The 22,743-nt window shown below is 53.1% G+C and overlaps 1 protein-coding gene and 1 long non-coding RNA gene across 2 annotated transcripts in view; both read right to left on the bottom strand.

Annotated features, from left to right (window-relative positions):
- Positions 1-13,410: 13,410 nt before the first annotated feature.
- LOC140191872 (uncharacterized) lies at positions 13,411-15,619 on the bottom strand. The gene is made up of 3 exons (XR_011883946.1): positions 15,450-15,619; positions 15,194-15,231; positions 13,411-13,440 (listed from the first exon to the last, which is right to left on the bottom strand). It is a non-coding gene; the product is annotated as an uncharacterized lncRNA (long non-coding RNA).
- A 966-nt stretch (positions 15,620-16,585) lies between these two features.
- LOC140191871 (keratin, type I cytoskeletal 42-like) overlaps positions 16,586-22,743 on the bottom strand; it is a 46,640-nt gene continuing 40,482 nt past the window's right edge. Inside the window, exons 6-7 of the mRNA XM_072249674.1 lie at positions 17,732-17,857; positions 16,586-16,810 (exon numbers count right to left, since the gene is read on the bottom strand). Coding sequence (XP_072105775.1) covers positions 16,586-16,810; positions 17,732-17,857 — 351 coding nt within the window. The remainder of the gene's footprint in view (positions 16,811-17,731; positions 17,858-22,743) is intronic.

Below are 22,743 nucleotides of genomic sequence, written 5' to 3'. Positions count from 1 at the left end.
ATAACAAAAATTGGTGGGAAGGTAAGGGGTTAAAAAACCAACGGAAGACAAATAAATAAAAGCCATAAATAGAGAAAAGATGAAGGTATGCAGCCAATAAAAGAGGATATAAAAAGTTTTTCCAGATAAATACGGAGTTAATGAGAGATGAAAGCGGATTTTGGACTGTTGGAAGATGATGCTGCAGAGGTTGTATTGGGGGACAAAGAAATCGAGGAGGAAATTAATAAGTACCCTACGTCAGTCTACTCTCTGGAAGACACTAGCAGAATGCCAGAAATGTGAAAGTGTCAGGGGGCAGAAGTAAGCATCATTGCTATTACTAAGGAGGAGGTGCTTGTGAAGTTGAAAAGTCTGAAGATAGAGAAGTCACTGGGACCAGATGGGCTGGCGCTGAAACAGCGACTGTGTATTCATTTCCATAGATTCTGCCTGCCTGAATAAAGAACTGTAAATTACAAGAAAAATATATTTTTAAAAAAATAACTTAAGTAGTGCAAATAGAGAGCAAAAATGATATTGAGGTAGTGTTCAGGGGCTCACTGTCCATTCAGAAACCTGACGGCAGAGGCTGTCCCTGAATCATTGAGTGTGTGTCTTCAGGCTCCTATACCTCCTCACCGGTGAGATGAGGGCACGACCCGGCGGGGTGGGGTTTACCACGGGGAGTCGGTGGGGGATTTGTGTGATGGTCAGTCACTGTCACAGACCAGTACCGCAGAGCTACAGGCCTTTCGGCCCATCTGGTCGCTGCTGACCGCAGCACCCTCCCTGCTGATCCCAGCAGTCTCGTCAAGTCCCCTGCCCTGGGCTCGTCTTTCAGACTTCTCCCCGGCGTAGCCCACCTTCTTGTTGTATCTCCCGGCCATGAGGCCTTTGGAGCTTCTGTTGGCTTTACTGTGGCTCTAGGCATTACGGAATGGACTTGCTCGCCCCGTGTTCGACGCTCCTCCTCCTGCAGCCGGGCTTGGGACCGTCCGCGGCGGAATTAATCCTATCTGTGGCTCCCATCATTTTAAACATTTCTATAAAGTCCCAACGGTGGCGGGGTGGAGACACGTCCCAGCCAGAGGAGGTGTGTGGCGCTCTACCCTCCGCCAGCCTGCAGGTCACCCTGGGCCAAGGTGTAGCACCTGCTTAGCCTCCCCCCCCCCCCACCGATCAGGGTCACGTGAAACCATGGGGACAGGTGGTGGATGATCGTACGAGCAGCCGGCTGGGCCGGGCTTGGGGAATCGAATCGCCAGGTGGTTGCGTGGTTGGGTGAGGAGGATAGGCGCTCAGGTGAGACCAGGTGAGGGGGAAGGTGGGTGGGTGGTTGGGTGAGGAGGACAAGCTGACAGGTGACAGGTGAGACCAGGTAAGGGGGAAGGTGCGTGTGTGGGGGGAGGGGAGGAGGACAAGCTGACAGATGAGACCAGGTGAGGGGGGAAGGTGTGTGAGTGGGAGGAGTAATGAAGTGAGAAGCTGAGAGGTGACAGGTGAGACCTGGTGAGGGGAAGTTGGGTGGGGGAGGGTGAGGAGGACAAGGTGACAGGTGACAGGTGAGACTCGGTGAGGGGGGAAGGTGGTTGGGGGCGGGGGAGGAAGACAAGCTGACAAGTGACAGGTGAGACCAGGTGAGGGGAAGTTGGGTGACGGAGGGGGAGGATGACAAGGTGACAGGTGAGACCAGGTGAGGGGAAAGGTGGGTGGGGGCAGGGGAGGAGTACAAGCTGACAAGTGACAGGTGAGACTCGGTGAGGGGGAAGGTGAGGGTGGAAGGTGGGTGGGGGCGGGGGAGGAGGACAAGCGGACAGGTGACAGGTGAGACTAGGTGAGGGGGGAAGGTGGGTGGAGGAGGAGTAATGAACTGAGAAGCTGGGAGGTGACAGGTGGGAAAGGTAGAGGGCTGTAGAAGAAGGAATCTGACAGGAGAGGAGAGTGGATCGTAGGAGAAAGGGAAGGGGGTTGGGGGGTCGGGGAGCTGATGGGTGTGTGAGGATAACTTGCTCACCAAATATCAGCAAAACCAAAGAGCTGGTTACTGACTGCAGGAGGAAGAAGCCGAGGCCCATGAGCTGGTCCTCCTCAGGAGATCAGAGTTGGGGAGGGTCAGTGTTTTAAATTCCAAGTGTTATCATATCGGAGGTTCATTACGGTTGTTAAAGCCTGGGGTGGGAGTGGGGACAAGCCCTCACTATCTATTCAATGCTCCCAATGCCGTGCATCTCAAGCAGTCACTGAGAACCGAGTCTAGATCCTGCCCTTCACGTGTGGTTTAGCTACTAAGCCCGGTAGAACCGTTTCTACTGACAGGAGAAGGGGCAAAGGCGGGTTACTGGCACCTTACAGCCAGTCGTTCCGGGCAGACGGGGCTCGTCAGCCGCTGTCGGCAGCTCATCAAGGAGAAGGAAAACTCTGATCTCAAACCTCCCGCTGCCTTGCGGCTGTACCCAATCATGGGGAAGGAGTCGGGAGTGAACCCCGAGGGAAAAATCTGGTGCTGGAGTCCGGCATTGAGCTCAACGCCGACTGGTAACTCTGACGATGCTGCCGGTGCCAAACTGTATCGGGTCTCTGTCGTTCCTTTGGGTCCATCAGCTGTGTGGAGACGGGGAGCCCGCTATACGGGCAGCAGCTCGCTGTCCATATCGTACTGATCTGGCTTTTTTTCGAGACAGATGTGTGCTGACCCTGAGCACTGGAGGGACACTAACGGACCATCAGAGGCCTCCAAGACGTATCACAAGTCTGCCTTGGAAGAGCAGGCACAATATTCCCTCTCGTTTCCTGGAAGCTTGTTCAGATTCAGCATGTCTTTTAAAACTTCGGAAAATCTTCGACAGACGCACGGAGGAGGCGATCCTGGCTCGTTGCGTGAGGGCCTGGGATGGAAACTTCACTGCCCAGGAACAGAAAAGGCGAACAAAAGGTCGTGGATACGACCCAGTCCATCACAGGCAAAGACATCCCCAACATCGAGCACATCGACATGGAGCGTTGTCATAGGAATCCATCATCAGGGATGATCCAGACCATCCTCTCTTAAATGATGCAAAAGCAGGCAAAAAGGAAAATAGGAAGAAAAACATCAAAAGTCTGTTCGCCATTCATCGCGGCTGATTTATTAACCCTCTCAACCCCATGCTCCAGTCATCACCCCGTAACGTTTGACACCCTGACTAACCCATAACATATCAACCTCCGCTTTAAACATACTCAATGAATTGGCCTCCACAGCCGTCTGTGGCAATGAATTCCACAGATTCACCACCCTCTGGCTAAAGAAATTCCTCCTCATCTCCGTTCTAACTGGACCTCCCCCTATTCTGAGGCTGTGTCCTCTGGTCCGAGACTCCCCCAATATCAGAAACATCCTCTCCACATCCACTCTATCTGAGCCCTCTGGTCCTAGACTCCCCCACTATAGGAAACATCCTCTCCACATCCACTCTATCTGTGCCCTCTGGTCCTAGACTCCCTCACTATAGGAAACATCCTCTCCACATCCACTCTATCTGTGTCCTCTGGTCCCAGACTCACCCCACTATAGGAAACATCCTCTCCACATCCACTCTATCTGTGCCCTCTGGTCCTAGACTCCCCCACTATAGGAAACATCCTCTCCACATCCACTCTATCTGTGCCCTCTGGTCCTAGACTCCCCCACTATAGGAAACATCCTCTCCACATCCACTCTATCTGTGCCCTCTGGTCCTAGACTCCCCCACTATAGGAAACATTCTCTCCACATCCACTCTATCTGTGTCCTCTGGTCCTAGACTCCCCCACTGTAGGAAACATCCTCTCCACATCCACTCTATCTGTGTCCTCTGGCCCTAGACTCCCCCACTATAGGAAACATTCTCTCCACATCCATTCTATTTACGATGTCAATATTCGATTTTGTTTTAATTAGATTCCTCCTCCCCGCCCCCCATTCTTTTAAACTCCAGCGAGTACAGGCCCAGAGCCATCAATCGCATCTCCCACGTTAACCCTTACACCCGGTCCGGGCTGTGCGATGGGTTTCAGGCCTGGTTCGGGGCCCCCTGGAAAACACCGACTCCTTCCCCTCACTTTGGCTTGGAGATCAGATCCATTGAGACCCTGAACCCTCCCCGGGAGCCCCAGAAGGAAGTCTGGAGAGGGCAAAATGAAGACACTGAGTACACACTAACATCACCAGGGAGCGAGAAAGGTGAGAAAAATGAGATTGTGACGAGAGAGATGGAGGGAAACCCGCCGGCCGCTCACATGCACTGCGCCCGGTCGCTGTCCCTGGTGCTGAACTGTCGATTCGGCTCTACTCTCTGCCTCCCTCCGTTCCTCTCCGCCCCCTTTTACGCATCCGCCGACTGACTGTGTTCGCTTGGACATCGGGGTGGGTGAGTGGGGAAGGGGGATTAACAAGTAAACAAGGAAGGGTGTTCTACATCATTTGGTCTGCAAATCTCCGAAACCTCTCAGTGTTTATTTGCTGGAAATGGGCGTTGATGGTTAATCTAATTCCCTCATTTTCCCCGACAGAATCACAAAGCGTTTTAACACCGCAGAAGAAGGCCATTCGGCCCGTGAAGACCGTGTCGGCCTTTTGTAAGAGCGGGCCAGCTGGATCCGCTCCCCTACTCTCTCCCCACTTCCCTACAGATTTCATTTCCGTCATGGAGGTCGTTCTTGAACCCACGGGTTGACCTTTACTCCACGTCCGCTCCTGGTATGTTGCCTCTTCAAGATTCAAGAGTGGTTAATATGATTTCCAGCCCTCAAGTGTAAAGGAGAATGCAATAAATGTTACTCCGGATCAAATCCAGCACAAAAGACACAATAATAATAAAACACAATTAATATAAATACATAAAATAGCTTACACACACAGACTGATAATGAGAAATTATAAAGCAGTGGTGGTTGCAGGAGTGGAGGGGTGGGTCAGTGGGTGATTGGGGGTGTGGAGGGGTGGGTCAGTGGGTGACTGGGGGTGTGGAGGGGTGGGTCGGTGGGTGATTGGGGGTGTGGAGGGGTGGGTCAGTGAGTGATTGGGGGTGTGGAGGGGTGGGTCAGTGGGTGATTGGGGGTGTGGAGGGGTGGGTCAGTGAGTGATTGGGGGTGTGGAGGGGTGGGTCGGTGGGTGATTGGGGGTTTGGAGGGGTGGGTCGGTGGGTGATTGGGGGTGTGGAGGGGTGGGTCGGTGGGTGATTGGGGGTGTGGAGGGGTGGGTCGGTGGGTGATTGGGGGTGTGGAGGGGTGGGTCAGTGAGTGATTGGGGGTGTGGAGGGGTGGGTCGGTGGGTGATTGGGGGTTTGGAGGGGTGGGTCGGTGGGTGATTGGGGGTGTGGAGGGGTGGGTCGGTGGGTGATTGGGGGTGTGGAGGGGTGGGTCGGTGGGTGATTGGGGGTGTGGAGGGGTGGGTCAGTGGGTGATTGGGGTGTGTGGAGGGTGGGTCAGTGGGTGATTGGGGGTGTGGAGGGGTGGGTCAGTGGGTGATTGGGGGTGTGGAGGGGTGGGTCAGTGGGTGATTGGGGGTGTGGAGGGGTGGGTCGGTGGGTGATTGGGGGTGTGGAGGGGAGGGTCGGTGGGTGATTGGGGGTGTGGAGGGGTGGGTCGGTGGATGATTAGGGGTGTGGAGGGGGTGGGTCAGTGGGTGATCAGGGGTGTGGAGGGGTGGGTCGGTGGGTGATTGGGGGTGTGGAGGGTGGGTCAGTGGGTGATTGGAGGTATGGAGGGGTGGGTCGGTGGGTGATTGAGGGTGTGGAGGGGTTGGTCAGTGGGTGATTGGGTGTGTGGAGGGGTGGATCAGTGGGTGATTGGGGGTGTGGAGGTGTGGGTCAGTGGGTGATTGGGGGTGTGGAGGGATGGGTCAGTGGGTGATTGTGGGTGTATGGAAGGATGGGTAAGTGGGTGATTGGGGTTGTGGAGGGGTGGGTAGGTGGATGGAGGTGTTGATCAGCTTCACTGCTCGGGGACAGTCACTGTTTTTGAGTCTGGTGGTCCTGGTGTGAATATTACCTAGCCACCTCCCTGAGGAGATTGGGACATACATCCCGTGAGCAGGGTTGGTGGGATCTTTCATAATATTACCTGCCCCTTTTTTCAGGCACCTTCCTGTATCTACGTCCTTGATGGTGTTGGAGATGGGTTGGGCAGTGTTGACTTCCCGTTGTGGAGCCTTTCCGCCCGTCACAGTGAACTTTCCGTCGCATACAGCCTGTCAGGATGCTCTCCACTGCCCAACTGTGGAGTAGTCTGAGAAGCTCTCTCCAACCTCCTCAGAAAGGGAGGCAAGGTTTTCATTTAAGTGCCTATCTACAAGTATCTTCATGTGTAGCCTATACTAATGATTGGGTGTCGGGGGGATCTCTACCAAAGGAAGTGTGAGGCGCTCCTTCCCTCCGCTAGCCTTGAGGTCACCCTTGGGCAAGGTGTAGCATCTGCTTAGTCCCCGATCAGGGTCATGTGAAACTATGGGAGCAGGTGGTGCAGATCACAAGTCCTGGTGATGCGACCACTGACGCCAGGCAGACAATCTCTGAAGAGTATTGGTAATGGCTGGGGGGAATCACCCGTCTTGTAAAGTCACTGCCCAGAAGGTGGCGATAGCAAAATAGGAAAATTTGCCAAGAACAATCATGGTCATAGAGAGATCGTGACCGCCCATGTCATATGACACGACACATAGTGATGATGTCATATGACACACCACATAATGATGATGTCATATGACACGCCGCATAATGATGATGTCACACGACATGGCACATTACAAGCATCCTCCAATAGACCAAGGCCAATACCAGAAGTCTCGTAGTCAGGGAAATGGATTGTGCGACGAGGGACGCAGCAGGAAGACAAAAATTATATTTAATTCAAACAGAGGACCGGCATGGAAGGCGGATGAACCACAGACCAGTGAATATCCCTGAGCACACAAAACTCACAGCAGCAGATAACAAAACGCCGGAGGAACTCAGCAGGTCGGGCAGCATCTGTGGAGATGAATAAACAGTCGACGTTTCAGACTGAGACCCTTCATCAGGGTCTGGAAAGGAAGGTGATGGGGGCGGGAGATGCAGAATAAGGGAGAGGAGGAGGAGCTAGAAGGTGATTGGTGAAGCCAGGTGAGAGGGGGTGGAGAATAAAGGAAGAAGCTGGGAGGTGATTGGTAGACAAGGTGAAGGGCTAGAGAGGAAGGAATCTGATTGGAGGGGTGACTGGACCATGGGAGAAAGGGAAGGAAGAGGGGCACCAGAGGGAAGTGATTGGTGGAAAAGGTAAAGGGCGGGAGGAGAAGGGATCTGATTGGAGGGGTGACTGGACCATGGGAGAAAGGGGAGGAGGGAGACACCAGGAGGAGGTGATTGGTGGAAAAGGTAAAGGGCGGGAGAAGAAGGGATCTGATTGGAGGGGAGAGTGGACTGTGGGAGAAAGAGAAGGAGGAGGAGGGACACCAGGGGGAGGTGACAGGCAGGTGAGGAGACAAGGTAAGAGGCCACAGTGGGAAAATGAAGGGGGAGGGAAAAAATGACCAGAAGTTGGAGAAATCGATGCTGATGCAATCAGGATAGAGGCGATCGAGACTGAATACGACGCGTTGCTCCTCCGGCCCGAGATTGGCCTCTTTGTGGCAAGAGAGGAGGCCATGGTGAAGTGGGAATGGGGATTGGAATCGAAAGGGCTAGGCATCGGGAAGCCCTGCTCTCTGAGATGCAGCAAAGGTGTCAATAAAGCAGCGTCAGATCTCATCAATGCGGGGGGACGGTAGCGGTCTGCATCGGGAGTTCCCGATACAATATGCAACCCTCGGTTCGGCTAGCGGCTTAACTGAGGGGGCGATAGACCCCACCCCCCGGCCCGGCCAAACTTAAGAAATCTCGTTTGGGCGGATGCTGCGCGATGTGTCCCCTGCTACAAATCAGTACCCCGAAATAACAAACAGAACACAATACGCGATTAACCGTAAAGAAACAACAGATAGAAAAGGGGCCATTCTCGTGACACAGTCTAACGCGCAAACGTTGGAGCTCACGATGTCGTCCATTTGTCCCCGTCGTCCTCCTCCGAGCGTAGCGGACCCTCGGACCCTCACTGCTCAGCCCATTCCGTCCGGCGCTCTAGCAACACCATCCCTCTCATTGGCTAACATGCCCCGTTATCTCTGGTCGTAGCCCAAACATTCCTGGTACAGGGAAACCATCACCTCAGCCTCAGCAGAGGAATGTGACAGAGAGGCCATCAGCAGTGAAACCTTGCAGCCTGTTGCAAGTAGACAAACCCAACAGCTTCGCAGGAGAAGAGTCGCCTCACCTGGGGAACCGTTCGGGGGTCATCGCAGATTTGCGGAAAATTCATAGACGCCTCTGCGAAACCTCGGACACGAGGAATAAACATAGCACCCTGCGCGTCAACGGCAGCGACGCCTCCTTTCCTGGTAGGATTCCGTGCACGATTTGTTGCAATGGGTGACGTGACATCCAGGGAGCCCCCTCTCCCCCTGAGGAGCAGGCACCCCAGCCGGCCACAGCCGAGGGGAGGAGGACCCGAGCCAGGGTAAACCCACACAAAGCCGCAGGGCCTGGCGAGATACTGAGGCACTGTGCGGCTAAGAGGGCTCTCAATGTCCATCTTTAACACCTCTTTGCAACAGTCCACTGTCTCTGCAGGTTTCGAGGTAGCCACTGACATTCCGGTGCCCATGAGGGAGATACTAACTGGCCAAAATAATTACCGCCCAGCGGCACTGACCTCAGCAATCACCAAGCTCTCTGACCGGCTGGTGATGGATCATTTCAAATCCCACCTTCCAGCCACATTGGACCCTTTTTCAGTTCGCCTCCCACTCATACTGGCCCACTGATGATACCATAGCCACGCGCCCCACCGCCCACTCCCCACTCCGTCCTGTCCCACCTAAAAATTGATGCCTGATATGTCAGGATGTTGTCAAACGCCGAGCTGGTGGGTGAACACGATCATCCCTGAGAGGCTGGTGGGTAACTTGCCCTCACTGGGTCTCTCAACACCCCTCTCTGTAACTGGATCCTGGACTTTTTGACGGAAAGACCCCAGTCAGTCTGAGTTGGCAGCAACTTGGCCCGCCGGGGGATGTGGGCTCGGCTGAGAGGCCAGATCCAACTCAAAGCACATCATCCGGTTCACTGACGATACAGCGGTGGCCAACCTCATCAGCAACAATGATGAGTTGGGCAGACAGCGAGGAAGCAGAGAGGCTTGTCGGCCGCTGTGACAACTTGCGTCCCAACGTGGACAAGACAAACGAGATGATTATGGACTCCAGGAAGGCGCAGGTTTCCCACTCTCCGTTGCCCGTCAATGGCTCTGCCGAGGGGAGAGCGAGGAGCACCAAGTTCCCTGGTGTGCACGGAGCAGATGCTCTAACCTGGACCCACGACACCCCCTCACTAGTCGGGAAAGCACAGCAGCGTCTCCACTCTCTGAGGAGATTGAGGCCACCCGCACACACCCTAACGAGAGCTCCACCGAGAGCGCCCTGGCTGCATGGGAGGGAAGCTGCAAGGCATCAGACCGCAGGAGCCGGCAGGGGACAGTAAAACCAGCCGAGAGGATCACGGGGTTCTCCCTCACCCGCTGTTTGTGTCATTTACAGGGAATGTTGTAGACAAGGAGCCTGAGGTATTGTTGAGGGTCTCTACCACCCATCCCGCAATCTCTCTGACCCACCACCGTCAGGGAGGAAGTACAAGAGCATCAGGACTAGGACTGTCAGACTGGGTAACAGCTCCTTTCCTCAGGCTGGGAGACTAATGAATACCCTGTCACCACCGGGGTCTTGACACTACCCCCCATCCCACTCTCGTCCCCCTCCCCCCCCATCCCACAATCTCTCTGACCCACCACCGTCAGGGAGGAGGTACAGGAGCATCAGGACTAGGACTGTCAGACTGGGAAACAGCTCCTTCCCTCAGGCTGGGAGACTGACGAATACCCTGTCACCACCAGGGTCTCGTCACTACCCCCATCCCACACTCTCTCTGACCCACCACCGTCAGGGAGGAGGTAGAGGGGTCTCAGGACTAGGACTGTCAGACTGGGAAACAGCTCCTGCCACACCGGGGTCTCGTCAACACCACCCATCCCACAATCTCTCTGACCCACGACCATCCTGGAGGAGGTACAGGAGCATCAGGACTAGGACTGTCAGACTGGGTAACAGCTCCTTTCCTCAGGCTGGGAGACAATGAATACCCTGTCACCACCGGGGTCTCGTCACTACTACTCATCCCACAATCTCTCTGACCCACCACCGTCAGGAAGGAGATACAGGACCATTAGGACTAGGACTGTCAGACTGGGAAACAGTTCCTTCCCTCAGGCTGGAAGACTAATGAATTCTCCACCACCACCAAGTCTCGTCACTGGGACAGCGATCTGTTTACTGTCTACCTGTGTTGCACGCTACGTGGATTTTGAATTACATCGCATTGACTTATTTATGGTAATTGTTTGGTCGATACATTGTGTGTGATATGTGTTGTGTGGGTGCATTGTGGTCCGGAGGGACGATGTTTCGTTTCGTTGTGTATGTGTACAGTCACACAACAGTAAACATGAACTGAACTGCTGAGCAGTTGCACAAGTAAGCCGCCCGTGGGGTACCGTGTACAGTTTCCATCCGCCTGTGATAGGAACAATCTGATTAAACCGGAATGAGGGCAGAGAAGATGTTCAAAGATGTTGGGCCAGGACGAGAGGACCCGGGTTACAGAGGGAGGGGTCTTGTTGTTTGGAATGTAGGAGGGTGAGGGGACACCTAATCATTACTTGAAATTATTGAATTGAATTGGATGATCTTTATTGTCATTCTACATAGGTACAATGAAACTCCGTTTGGCTTCCTCTCAGGCAATTAAATAAAGCTGTAGATAAAAACAGGACAGTATTAGAAAGACAGTATTAAACAGATAAGTAGCAGAAAATAAGTTGTGGCAGTGCCAGGATATCACAGTGATGCACAAAGTGCCGTCAGTGCAAGTATTTGAGTCCTTGTGTGTGTGTGTGTGTGCTCACAGTTTCAGTCATTGTGCTGTGGGAGTGGTGTGATGGAGGCCGCAGCTCTGGGATAGAAGCTGTTCCTCAGTCTATTTTACCATTATGTTCTGTGCTGTATGACGTGGGCGATCCTGGTCTTATCACTGACCGTAAATATTCTTGGCAAATGTTCCTACAGAAGTGGTTTGCCATCGCGTTCTTCTGGGCAGTGACTTTACAAGACGGGTGACCCTCAGCCATTATCAATACTCTTCAGAGGCTGTCTGCCTGGCGTCAGTGGTCACATAACCAGGAATTGTGATCTGCACTGGCTGCTCGTACGACCGGCCACCACCTGCTCCCACCGTTTCACCTGACCATGATCGCGGGGTGGGCTGAGCAGGTGCTACACCTTGCCCCAGGGTGACCTGCAGGCTAGCGGAGGGTAGGAGCGCCTCACACCTCCTCTGGCAGAGACGTGTCTCCACCCCGCCACCGCTGGGACCTTATAGAAATGTGTAAAATGATGGGAGCCACAGATAAGATTAATTCCGCCGCGGACGGTCCCAAGCCCGGCTGCAGGAGGAGGAGGGTCGGACACGGAGAGAGCAAGTCCATTCCATAATGCCCAGAGCCACAGAAAAGCCAACAGAAGCTCCAAAGACCTCATGGCCGGGAGATACAACAAGAAGGTGGGCTACATCAGGGGGAAATCTGAAAGACGAGCCCAGGGCAGAGGACTTGGTGAGACTGCTGTGATTAGCAGGGAGGGTGCTGTGGTCAGCAGGGACCAGATGGGCCGAAAGGCCGGTATATCTTCGGTACTGGTCTGTGCCGGTGACTGACCATCACACAAATCCCCCACCGACTCCCCGTGGTAACCCCACCCCGCTGGAACGTTCCCTCATCTCACCGGGGAGGAGGTGCAGGAGCCTGAAGACACACACTCAATGATTCAGGAACAGCCTCTGCCGTCAGGTTTCTGAACGGACAGTGAGCCCCTGAACACTCCGTCAATATCATTTTTGCTCTCTTTTTGCACGACTTAAGTTATTTTTTAAAAAATATATTTTTCTTGTAATTTATAGTTTTTGATTCAGGCAGGCAGAATCTATGAAAATGAATACACAGTCGCTGTTTCAGCGCCAGACCATCTGATCCCAGTGACTTCTCTATCTTCAGACTTTTCATCTTCACAAGCACCTCCTCCTTAGTAATAGCAATGATGCTTACTTCTGCCCCCTGACACTTTCGCATTTCTGGCATTCTGCTAGTGTCTTCCAGAGAGTAGACTGACGTAGAGTACTTATTAATTTCCTCCACGATTTCTTTGTCCCCCAATACAACCTCTGCAGCATCATCTTCCAACAATCCGACATCCGCTTTCATCTCTCATTAACTCCGTATTTATCTGGAAAAACTTTTTATATCCTCTTTTATTGGCTGCATACCTTCATCTTTTCTCCCTTTATGGCTTTTTTTTATTTGTCTTCCGTTGGTTTTTTAATTCCTTACCTTCCCACCAATTTTTGTTATGCGTAGCCAAGTGGTTAAGGCATCGGTATAGTGATCTGAAGGTCGTCAGTTCGAGCCTCAGCTGAGGCAGCGTGTTGTGTCCTTGAGCAAGCCGCTTAACCACACTTTGCTCTGCGACGACACCAGTGCCAAACTGTATGGGTCCTAATGCTCTTCCCTTGGACAACATCGGTGTCGTGGAGAGGGGAGACTTGCAGCATGGGCTTCCATACAACCTTGCCCAGGCCTGCGCCCTGGAAAACTGCTGGTCTTCCATACAACCTTGCCCAGGCCTGCGCCCTGGAAACCTTCCAAGGCACAAATCCATGGCCTCACGAGACTAACGGATGCCGATACACACTCCTTTTACTCCACTGTAATACTGATACATGTCATGTTAGCTTCTCCTTCTCAAACTGCAGCGTAAATTCTATCATATTATGATCACTGCCTCTTAAGAGTTCTTTTACCTTAAGCTTGCTAATCAAATCAGGGTCGTTACAAAACACCCAATCCAGAACTGACATTCCCCTTCTGGGCTCAACCACCAGCTGCTCTAAAAAGCCATCTCCTAACCATTCTACAAAGTCCTTCTCTTGGGATCCGACACCAACTGAACTTTCTCAATCTACCTGCACATTGAAATCCCCCACGATTTTCGCAGCTTTGACCTTAACACAACTTATGACAAATAAACCACGCAAACGTTTAATCAATCACCAGAAACTACTTTATTTAAGGCCGGCAGAATCCCAAGAAGCAAGTCATAATTTGTAGGCTAATGGCGTTTATGTCTTCTGAAGTTTATCACAACTGGGTGAGAAGAGGTCGGTTAAACGGTTGCCTCCTTCACCTCCTGACGAGACTCAACGACTTGTCCATCAACGAGTGTTTCAGTTATAGTGATGACCTTCTTTTTGGTAATCACCTCCGGTTCTGTCAGAAATAAATGAGGAAACGGTTACAAGATAGGCATCGAACATCGGACGGTGCGGCACAGGACTGAGTTGGCCTCTTGAACATCAAAGAGGTTACCGATGCAGAGAGCTGAAAGCCATCGGCGAGATCAGAAGACTCAACCACTCACTGTAGCCCACATTGCACCAGAACAGCTGACTCCCAGACACCTGAGGAACCACCTTGGGAGGAGACAAGAACATCAGAAACAGGAGCAGGAGTCGGTCATTCGGCCCGTCGAGCCTGCTCCACCATTCAATAAGATCATGGCTGATCTGGCCTTGGACTCATCTCCACCCACCTGCCTTTTCCCCAGAACCCTTAATTCCCCTACTATGCAAAAAATTCCATCCAACCTCATCTTAAATATATTGACTGAGGTAGCTTCCACTGCTACACTGGGAACAGAATTCCACAAATTACACCACTCTGGAAAAAACAGATCCTCCTCATCTTCATCCCAAACCTACTCCACTGAATCTTGAGGCTGTGGCCCCTAGTTCTAGTCTCACCCACCAGTAGAAACAACTTTCCAGCCTCTACCTGATGTATCCTTTTCAGAATTTTATACCTTTCTATAAGATCTCCTCTCATCAGTCTGAATTCCAGCGAGAACTGTCCCAGGCAACTCAATATCTCCTCATAGTCTAAGCCCCCCGCCCTACACTTATCTCCGGAATCAACCTGGTGAACCTCCTCTGTACCGTCTCCAAAGCCAGTATATCCTTCCTCAAGTATGGAGACCAGAACTGCACACAGTACTCCAGGTGCGGCCTCAGCAGTACCCTGTACAGTTGCAGCGTTACCTCCCTGCTCTTAAATTCAATTTAAGATATCGTAAGGTCATCTTACTCGACACGAGGAACATTAGGGTGGGATGGCAGCAGAGCGGTCAGCATAAAACAATTACACCGCCAATGGTCACCCATCGTACCCCAGTTTCAAAGCTCACCACTGCCTGTAAGGAGCATGTATGTTTTCCCCGTGGCCTGTGAGAGTTAAGGAACATCCTCTCCGCATCTACTCTGTGTCCTCTGGCCCTAGACCCCCCCCCCCCACAATAGGAAACATCCTCTCCACATCCACTCTGTGTCCTCTGGTCCAAGACTCCCCCACTATAGGAAACATCCTCTCCACATCCACTCTATCTGTGCCCTCTGGTCCTAGACTCCCCCACTATACAAAACATCCTCTCCACATCCACTCTATCTGTGTCCTCTGGTCCTAGACCCCCCCACTATAGGAAACATCCTCTCCACATCCACTCTATCTGTGTCCTCTGATCCTAGACTCCCCCACTATAGGAAACAACCTCTCCACATCCACTCTATATGTGTCCTCTGGTCCTAGACTCCCCACTATAGAAAACATCCTCTCCACATCCGCTCAACACAGGGGAAAGTTCTGTCAAACTCAGACAGGGACACGCCTGCCCGAGTCAGGTGATCTCATCTCTGGCGGACCGGGCGGGTGAGATCCAGCGGCCAGGAAGGAAGTTCTGCAACGCTCCGTGGAGAACTAAAGGCGTGACGCGGCACAGGAGACGTCACGGTCGTCCACAGCCACCAGGGAAGACCCCGGTTTGGGACGCTTGTTCGTACCGCTGGACCCGGAATGCCGAGCCCCATTACAACGGCTTTTCCGACTTTAAAATCTCTCCCGCCCGGGGTCTCCTGTCATCGTTCGGAAACGATCGAGGACCACCACGGGTGAGCAAAGAATCCGTACTTACCCTTGATCGTTTCTACGGTTTGGATCTCAGTGGAGCAGCTGTTGGAGATAGACAGAACAACAATCAGACACCAAGAAAAAGCAACTGGTCAATTAAACTGGTCATAGTGCAGAGGTTGGTGTGTAACACTACTCCGGTGCCAGCGACCCAGGTTCAATCCCCCCCCCAACCCCCCGGTGGCCGCACGGGCTCCCCGCTTCCCCCCGCATTACAGCGACATAGAACACAGAACATTCCGGCACTGTCGGAACTTTACCCTACTCTCCCTCCTGGTCTTGTCAGTCAGGGCGCCAAAGGTAACAGGGAGAACGGAGTTGAGCGGGATCATAAATCAGCCACGATTGAGCGGGGGGAGAGCAGACTCGATGGGCTGAATGGCCTAATTTTGCTCCTGTGGGCTTCTGGTCCTGATCTTGGTGAACGCACGTTGATGACGGGCTGGATTGGAGTTCGAAGCTGTGCCTGGGACGGACAGCTTCCCGCTGCGAAAGGCTGGTTTCGGGCCAGCCTCTCGGGGAACCGCTGGCCAGCGGCCCGCCTGCAGCGAGAGGGCCAGAGACAGGTGTTCCCTCCGGCCGCGCGGGTTTGCTCCCGCGGACGGGTCAGGGTTGCCACGTCACGGGCAGGCATTGCTGGCGCCAGAAGCGCGGCGAGACTTCCGGGTTGTCCCCAGCACATTCGCGACGCAAGCGACACTTTTCACCGTATGTAGTGCGGTTCTGATGTGCTGCTGACCGGTATCAGCTCCTGCGCTGTACCGGTCTGGGTTCTTTGTTCTGTGGGGGTGGGGGAGGCCTGAGAGAGGTTACTGCAGAGATGAGAAGCTGGGGCTCCAGTCGGAGGAGTCGAAGTGGTCCCCGCACATCAGTCCCCACGTCCTTCTGCAGATGCGCTGCAGAGAGCAACCGAGCAAACTGCATCAGAAACTGGACAGCGGTGGTCAGGGGGGGCTCGACAACGGGGGCTCAAAACTGACCCACAGACCCTCCGTCACGGACACAGACACAGAAAGGGGACGGTAACTCCATGAAGGATCCCACCCACCCTGCTCACGGACTGTCTGTCCCACTCCCGTCAGAGAGGAGGCTACGTAGCATCCACGCCAGGGACCGCCAGACTCGAAAGTAGTTAACTTCCCCAAGCTGTCAGGCCGGTCCCCACCCCTCACCAGCACTACACCCACATCACCTCGTGTCACTTCACGCACCTACAGGCCAAGCTACGTATGAAACACTTCCCATTCTTCTTTTGTGCTTCTTGTGTAATTTCAAATACTGCATCAGCTATGCAGAGGGGGAAGGGTTAGGTTAACCGCAGAGTAGGTTAAAAGTTTGGCACAATACCGTGGGTCAGAGGGTCTACACTCTGCTGCGCTCGACCACGCTCCCTGCCTCACCTGATGTCCTCTCCTTCCAGCAGGCGACGGTACGTGGCGATCTCCATCTCCAGCCGGGTTTTGATGTCCAGCAGCTGTGCGTACTCTTGGCACTGCCTCCGTGAGTCGGCCCGGATCTGGTCCAGATCGGCCTCCCGCTGGCACAGCAGGTCCTGGAGGTGGTAGAGCTGCTCAGCGTAGCGCACTTCGATGTTCTGGAGGTTCTCTTCCAAGGATGATTTCTGTGTTGAGAGGTTGAAGGTTTAGAGGAGGCAGAGCGGACGCGACACCGGCTCCGCGGGAGATCGAACTCAAGGTGTCTTAGCGGTGGATTAGTTTTGACACTGGCTTAGCAGGAGGTTGCATTCAACACCGGAATAGCGGAAGATTGGATTCAACTTTGGCTCAACAGGAGATTGAATTCGAAGTTAGGTTTAGCAGGAGACTGGTTTTGACATTGGCTTTAGAGGGAGAGCCAGGGTGTGCTATAAGTTGGATACTTTTCTTACTAGAGATCTGTTGTGTTGGCACGTGGCCAAGTGGTTCAGGCGCTCGTCTAGTGATCTGAAGGTCGTGAGTTCGAGCCCTGGCTGAGGCAGCGTGTTGTGTCCTTGAGCAAGGCACTTAACCACACATTGCTCTGCGACGACACCGGTGCCAAGCTGTATGGGTCCTAATGCCCTTCCCTTGGACAACATCGGTGTCGTGGAGAGGGGAGACTTGCAGCATGGGCAACTGCCGGTCTTCCATACGACCTTGCCCAGGCCTGCGCCCTGGAAACCTTGGCGGTTGACACCAAGACAGCAGACGTTACGGACAGTGAGGAGGGCGATAAAAGTTTGCGGGGACATTGGTCCAGCTGGGAAACTGGGCTCAGAACATCAGACGGAATTGAATGCAGCCTGGGGAGAAATGTTGCACATTGGATGGACCAACCAGGGTAGGGCCTACACCGTGAGCGTGGGACGGCAGCCAGTGGAAGTGGTTGATGGGGGCGGGGCGGGGGGTTTGATTTTTAATTTGGGAAGGACATGGAGAGCTATGGTCTGGATGTGGGACAGGACAGTCAACATGGAGTAGACGGGCCGAGTGGCCTGTTTCTGTCCCGCGGTGCTCTACGACGGCACAGGCCAACGTGGGGTGAACACCTCGCGGTTACTCACCACACTCAGGATCGTCTGGAGGTCGATCTCCGTGGTCTGCAGGACGCGCCTGTGCTCGTTCAGCTGTTGTTTCTCCGTGTCCACCGTCCGGGTGGTGGTCACCACGGTCTGCTGGAGGGAGGCCGACTGCAAAGAAACGCCCGGCGTTAGCGGTCCGGAGGGACGGAAGCCCGGCGAGCTGCCGCCACCCGGGGCATCGCGGTTACAGTGGTGACATCACAGGCTCCGCGCGTTCCGCAGTTCGGAGGTCAATGTTAGTCCGTGCGATCTCCCCCACGGACCGCGTGGGTTTCCTCCGGGAGTTCTGTCCCCTCCCACAGTCCAAAGGTGTGCGGCTGAGTAGGTCAATTGGTCAATGTAAATTGTCCTGTGATGGGGTTAGTGTTAAACACGTGGGTTGCATTGGGCTGGAAGGGATGAATTCAACAGATTCACCATTCTCTGGCTAAAGAAATTCCCTCCCATTTCTGTATTAAATGGACGTCCCTCTATTCTAAGGATGTGCCCACTGGTCCTAGACTTCCCCACTATAGGAAACATCCTCTCCACATCTACTCTATCTGTGTCCTCTGGTCCTAGACGCCCCCACTATAGGAAACACCCTCTCCACATCCACTCTGTCTGTGTCCTCTGGTCCTAGACTCCCCCACTGTGGGAAACATCCTCTCCACATCCACTCTGTCTGTGTCCTCTGGTCCTAAACTCTCCCACTATAGGAAACACCCTCTCCACATCCACTCTATCTGTGTCCTCTAGTCCTAGACTCCCCCACTACAGAAAATATCCTCTCCACATCCACTTTATCTATGCCCTCTAGTGCGAGACTCCCCCACTTTTGGAAACATCCTCTCCACATCCACTCTATCTGTGTCCTCTGATCCTAGACTACCCAGCTATAGGAAACATCCTCTCCATATCCACTCTATCTGTGTCCTCTGCTCCAACACTCGCCCACCATAGGAAACATCCTCTCCACATCCACTCCATCTGTCTCCTCTGATCCTAGACTCCCCAGCTATAGGAAACATCCTCTCCACATCCACTCTATCTGTGTCCTCTGGTCCTAGACTCCCCCACTATAGGAAACACCCTCTCCACCTCCACTCTCTCCGTGCCCTCTGGTCCTAGACTCCCACACTATAGGAAACATCCTCTACATATCTACTCTATCTCTGTCCTCTGGTCCTAGACTCCCCCACTATAGGAAACATCCTCTCCACATCCACTCTACCTGTGCCCTCTGGTCCTAGACTCCCCCACTATAGGAAACATCCTCTCCACATCCACTCTATCTGTGTCCTCTGGTCCTAGACTCCCCCCAGTATAGGAAACATTCTCTCCACATCCACTCTATCTGTTTCCTCTTGTCCAACACTCCCGACTATAGGAAACATCCTCTCCACATCCACTCTATCTGTGTCCTCTGGTCCTAGATTCCCCCACTGGAGGAAACAGCCTCTCCACATCCACTCTATATGTGTCCTCTGGTCCTAGACTCCTCCACTATAGGAAACATCCTCTCCACATCCACTTTATCTGTGCCATCTGGTCCTAGACTCTCCCGCTATAAGAAACATCCTCTCCACATCCACTGTATCTGTGCCCCCTGGTCCTAGATTCCCCACACTGTAGGAAACATTCTCTCCACATACACTCTATCTGTGTCCTCTGGTCCAACACTCCGCCACAATAGGAAACATCCTCTCCACATCCACTCGATCTGTGCCCTCTGGTCCTAGACTGTCCGCACTATACGAAATATCCTCTCCACATCCAATCTATACGTGTCCTCTGGTCCTAGACTCCCCCACTGTAGGAAACATTCTCTCCACATCCACTCTATATGTGTCCTCTGATCCTAGAGTCCTCCACTATAGGAAACATCCTCTCCACCTCCACTCTATTTGCGTCTCTGGTCCAACACTCCCCCACTATAGGAAACATCCTCTCCACATCCACTCTATCTGTGCCATCTGATACTAGACTCACCCGATATAGGAAACATCCTCTCCACATCCACTCTATCTGTGCCCTCTGGTCCCAGACTATCCCCACTATAAGAAACATCCTCTCCACATCCACTCTATACGTGTCCTCTGGTCCGAGACTCCCCCACTGTAGGAAACATTCTCTTCACATCCACTCTATATGTGTCCTCTGGTCCTAGACTCCCCCACTATAGGAAACATCCTCTCCACATCCACTCTATCTGTGTCCACTGGTCCGAGACTCCCCCACTGTAGGAAACATCCTCTCCACATCCACTCTATCTGTGCCCTCTGGTCCTAGACTCCCCCACTACAGGAAACATCCTCTCCACATCCACTCTATCTGTGCCCTCAGGTCCTAGACTCCCCACTATAGGAAACATCCTCTCAACATCCACTCTATCTGTGTCCTCTGGTCCTGGAGTCCCCCACTATAGGAAACATCCTCTCCACATCCACTCAATCTGTGTAGTCTGGTCCGAGACTCCCCCACTATAGGGAACACCCTCTCCACATCCACTCTATCTGTGCCCTCTGGTCCTAGACTCCCACACTATAGGAAACATCCTCTACATATCTACTCTATCTGTGTCCTCTGGTCCTAGACTCCCCCACTATAGGAAACATCCTCTCCACATCCACTCTACCTGTGCCCTCTGGTCCTAGACTCCCCCACTATAGGAAACATCCTCTCCACATCCACTCTATCTGTGTCCTCTGGTCCTATACTCCCCACTATCGGAAACACCCTCTCCACCTCCACTCTATCTGTGTCCTCTGGTCCTAGACTCGCCCACTGTAGGAAACATCCTCTCCACATCTACTCTATCTGTGTCCTCTGGTCCAAGACTCCCCCACTATAGGAAACATCCTCGCCACATCCACTCTATCTGTGTCCTCTGGTCCTAGACTCCTCCACTATGGGGAACATCCTCTCCACATCCACTTTCTCTGTGTCATCTGGTCCAAGACTCCCCCGCTATAGGAAACATCCTCTCCACATCCACTCTATCTGTGCCCTCTTGTCCCAGACTGTCCCCACTATAAGAAACATCCTCTCCACATCCACTCTATACGTGTCCTCTGGTCCGAGACTCCCCCACTGTAGGAAACATTCTCTTCACATCCACTCTATATGTGTCCTCTGGTCCTAGACTCCCCCACTATAGGAAACATCCTCTCCACATCCACTCTATCTGTGTCCACTGGTCCGAGACTCCCCCACTGTAGGAAACATCCTCTCCACATCAACTCTATCTGTGACCTCTGGTCCTAGACTCCCCGACTACAGGAAACATCCTCTCCACATCCACTCTATCTGTGCCCTCAGGTCCTAGACTCCCCACTATAGGAAACATCCTCTCCACATCCACTCTATCTGTGTCCTCTGGTCCTGGAGTCCCCCACTATAGGAAACATCCTCTCCACATCCACTCTATCTGTGTCCTCTGGTCCTAGACTCCCCGACTATAGGAAACACCCTCTCCACCTCCACTCTCTCTGTGCCCTCTGGTCCTAGACTCCCACACTATAGGAAACATCCTCTACATATCCACTCTATCTGTGTCCTCTGGTCCTAGACTCCCCCACTATAGGAAACATCCTCTCCACATCCACTCTACCTGTGCCCTCCGGTCCTAGACTCCCCCACTATAGGAAACATCCTCTCAACATCCACTCTATCTGTGTCCTCTGGTCCTATACTCCCCACTATCGGAAACATCCTCTCCACCTCCACTCTATCTGTGTCCTCTGGTCCTAGACTCGCCCACTGTAGGAAACATCCTCTCCACATCCACTCTATCTGTGTGCTCTGGTCCTAGACTCCCCCACTATAGGAAACATCCTCTCCACATCCACTCTATCTGAGTCCTCCGGTCCAAGACTCACTCACTATAGGAAACACCCTCTCCACCTCCACTCTATTTGTGTCCTCTGGTCCTAGACTCCCCCACTATAGGAAACAACCTCTCCATATCCACTCTATCTGTGTCCTCTAGTCCTAGACTCCCCCACTATAGGAAACACCCTCTCCACCTCCACTCTATCTGTGTCCTGTGGTCCTAGACTCCCCCACTATAGGAAACATCCTCTCCACATCCACTCTACCTGTGCCCTCCGGTCCTAGACTCCCCCACTATAGGAAACATCCTCTCAACATCCACTCTATCTGTGTCCTCTGGTCCTATACTCCCCACTATCGGAAACATCCTCTCCACCTCCACTCTATCTGTGTCCTCTGGTCCTAGACTCGCCCACTGTAGGAAACATCCTCTCCACATCCACTCTATCTGTGTGCTCTGGTCCTAGACTCCCCCACTATAGGAAACATCCTCTCCACATCCACTCTATCTGAGTCCTCCGGTCCAAGACTCACTCACTATAGGAAACACCCTCTCCACCTCCACTCTATTTGTGTCCTCTGGTCCTAGACTCCCCCACTATAGGAAACAACCTCTCCATATCCACTCTATCTGTGTCCTCTAGTCCTAGACTCCCCCACTATAGGAAACACCCTCTCCACCTCCACTCTATCTGTGTCCTGTGGTCCTAGACTCCCCCACTATAGGAAACATCCTCTCCATATCCACTCTATCTGTGTCCTCTGGTCCTAGACTCCCCCACTATAGGAAACAGCCTGTCCACATCCACTCTACCTGTGCCCTCTGGTCCTAGACTCCCCCACTATAGGAAACATCCTCTCCACATCCACTCTATCTGTGTCCTCTGGTCCTAGACTCCCCCCAGTATAGGAAACATTCTCTCCACATCCACTCTATCTGTGTCCTCTTGTCCAACACTCCCGACTATAGGAAACATCCTCTCCACATCCACTCTATCTGTGTCCTCTGGTCCTAGGTTCCCCCACTGGAGGAAACAGCCTCTCCACATCCACTGTATATGTGTCCTCTGGTCCTAGACTCCTCCACTATAGGAAACATCCTCTCCACATCCACTTTATCTGTGCCATCTGGTCCTAGACTCCCCCGCTATAAGAAACATCCTCTCCACATCCACTGTATC

Source organism: Mobula birostris, chromosome X (genome assembly GCF_030028105.1).
Source record: "Mobula birostris isolate sMobBir1 chromosome X, sMobBir1.hap1, whole genome shotgun sequence".
NCBI lineage: Eukaryota > Metazoa > Chordata > Chondrichthyes > Myliobatiformes > Myliobatidae > Mobula > Mobula birostris.
Note: the sequence above shows the minus strand (reverse complement) of the source record. Positions and strands in the feature narration are given on the sequence as shown.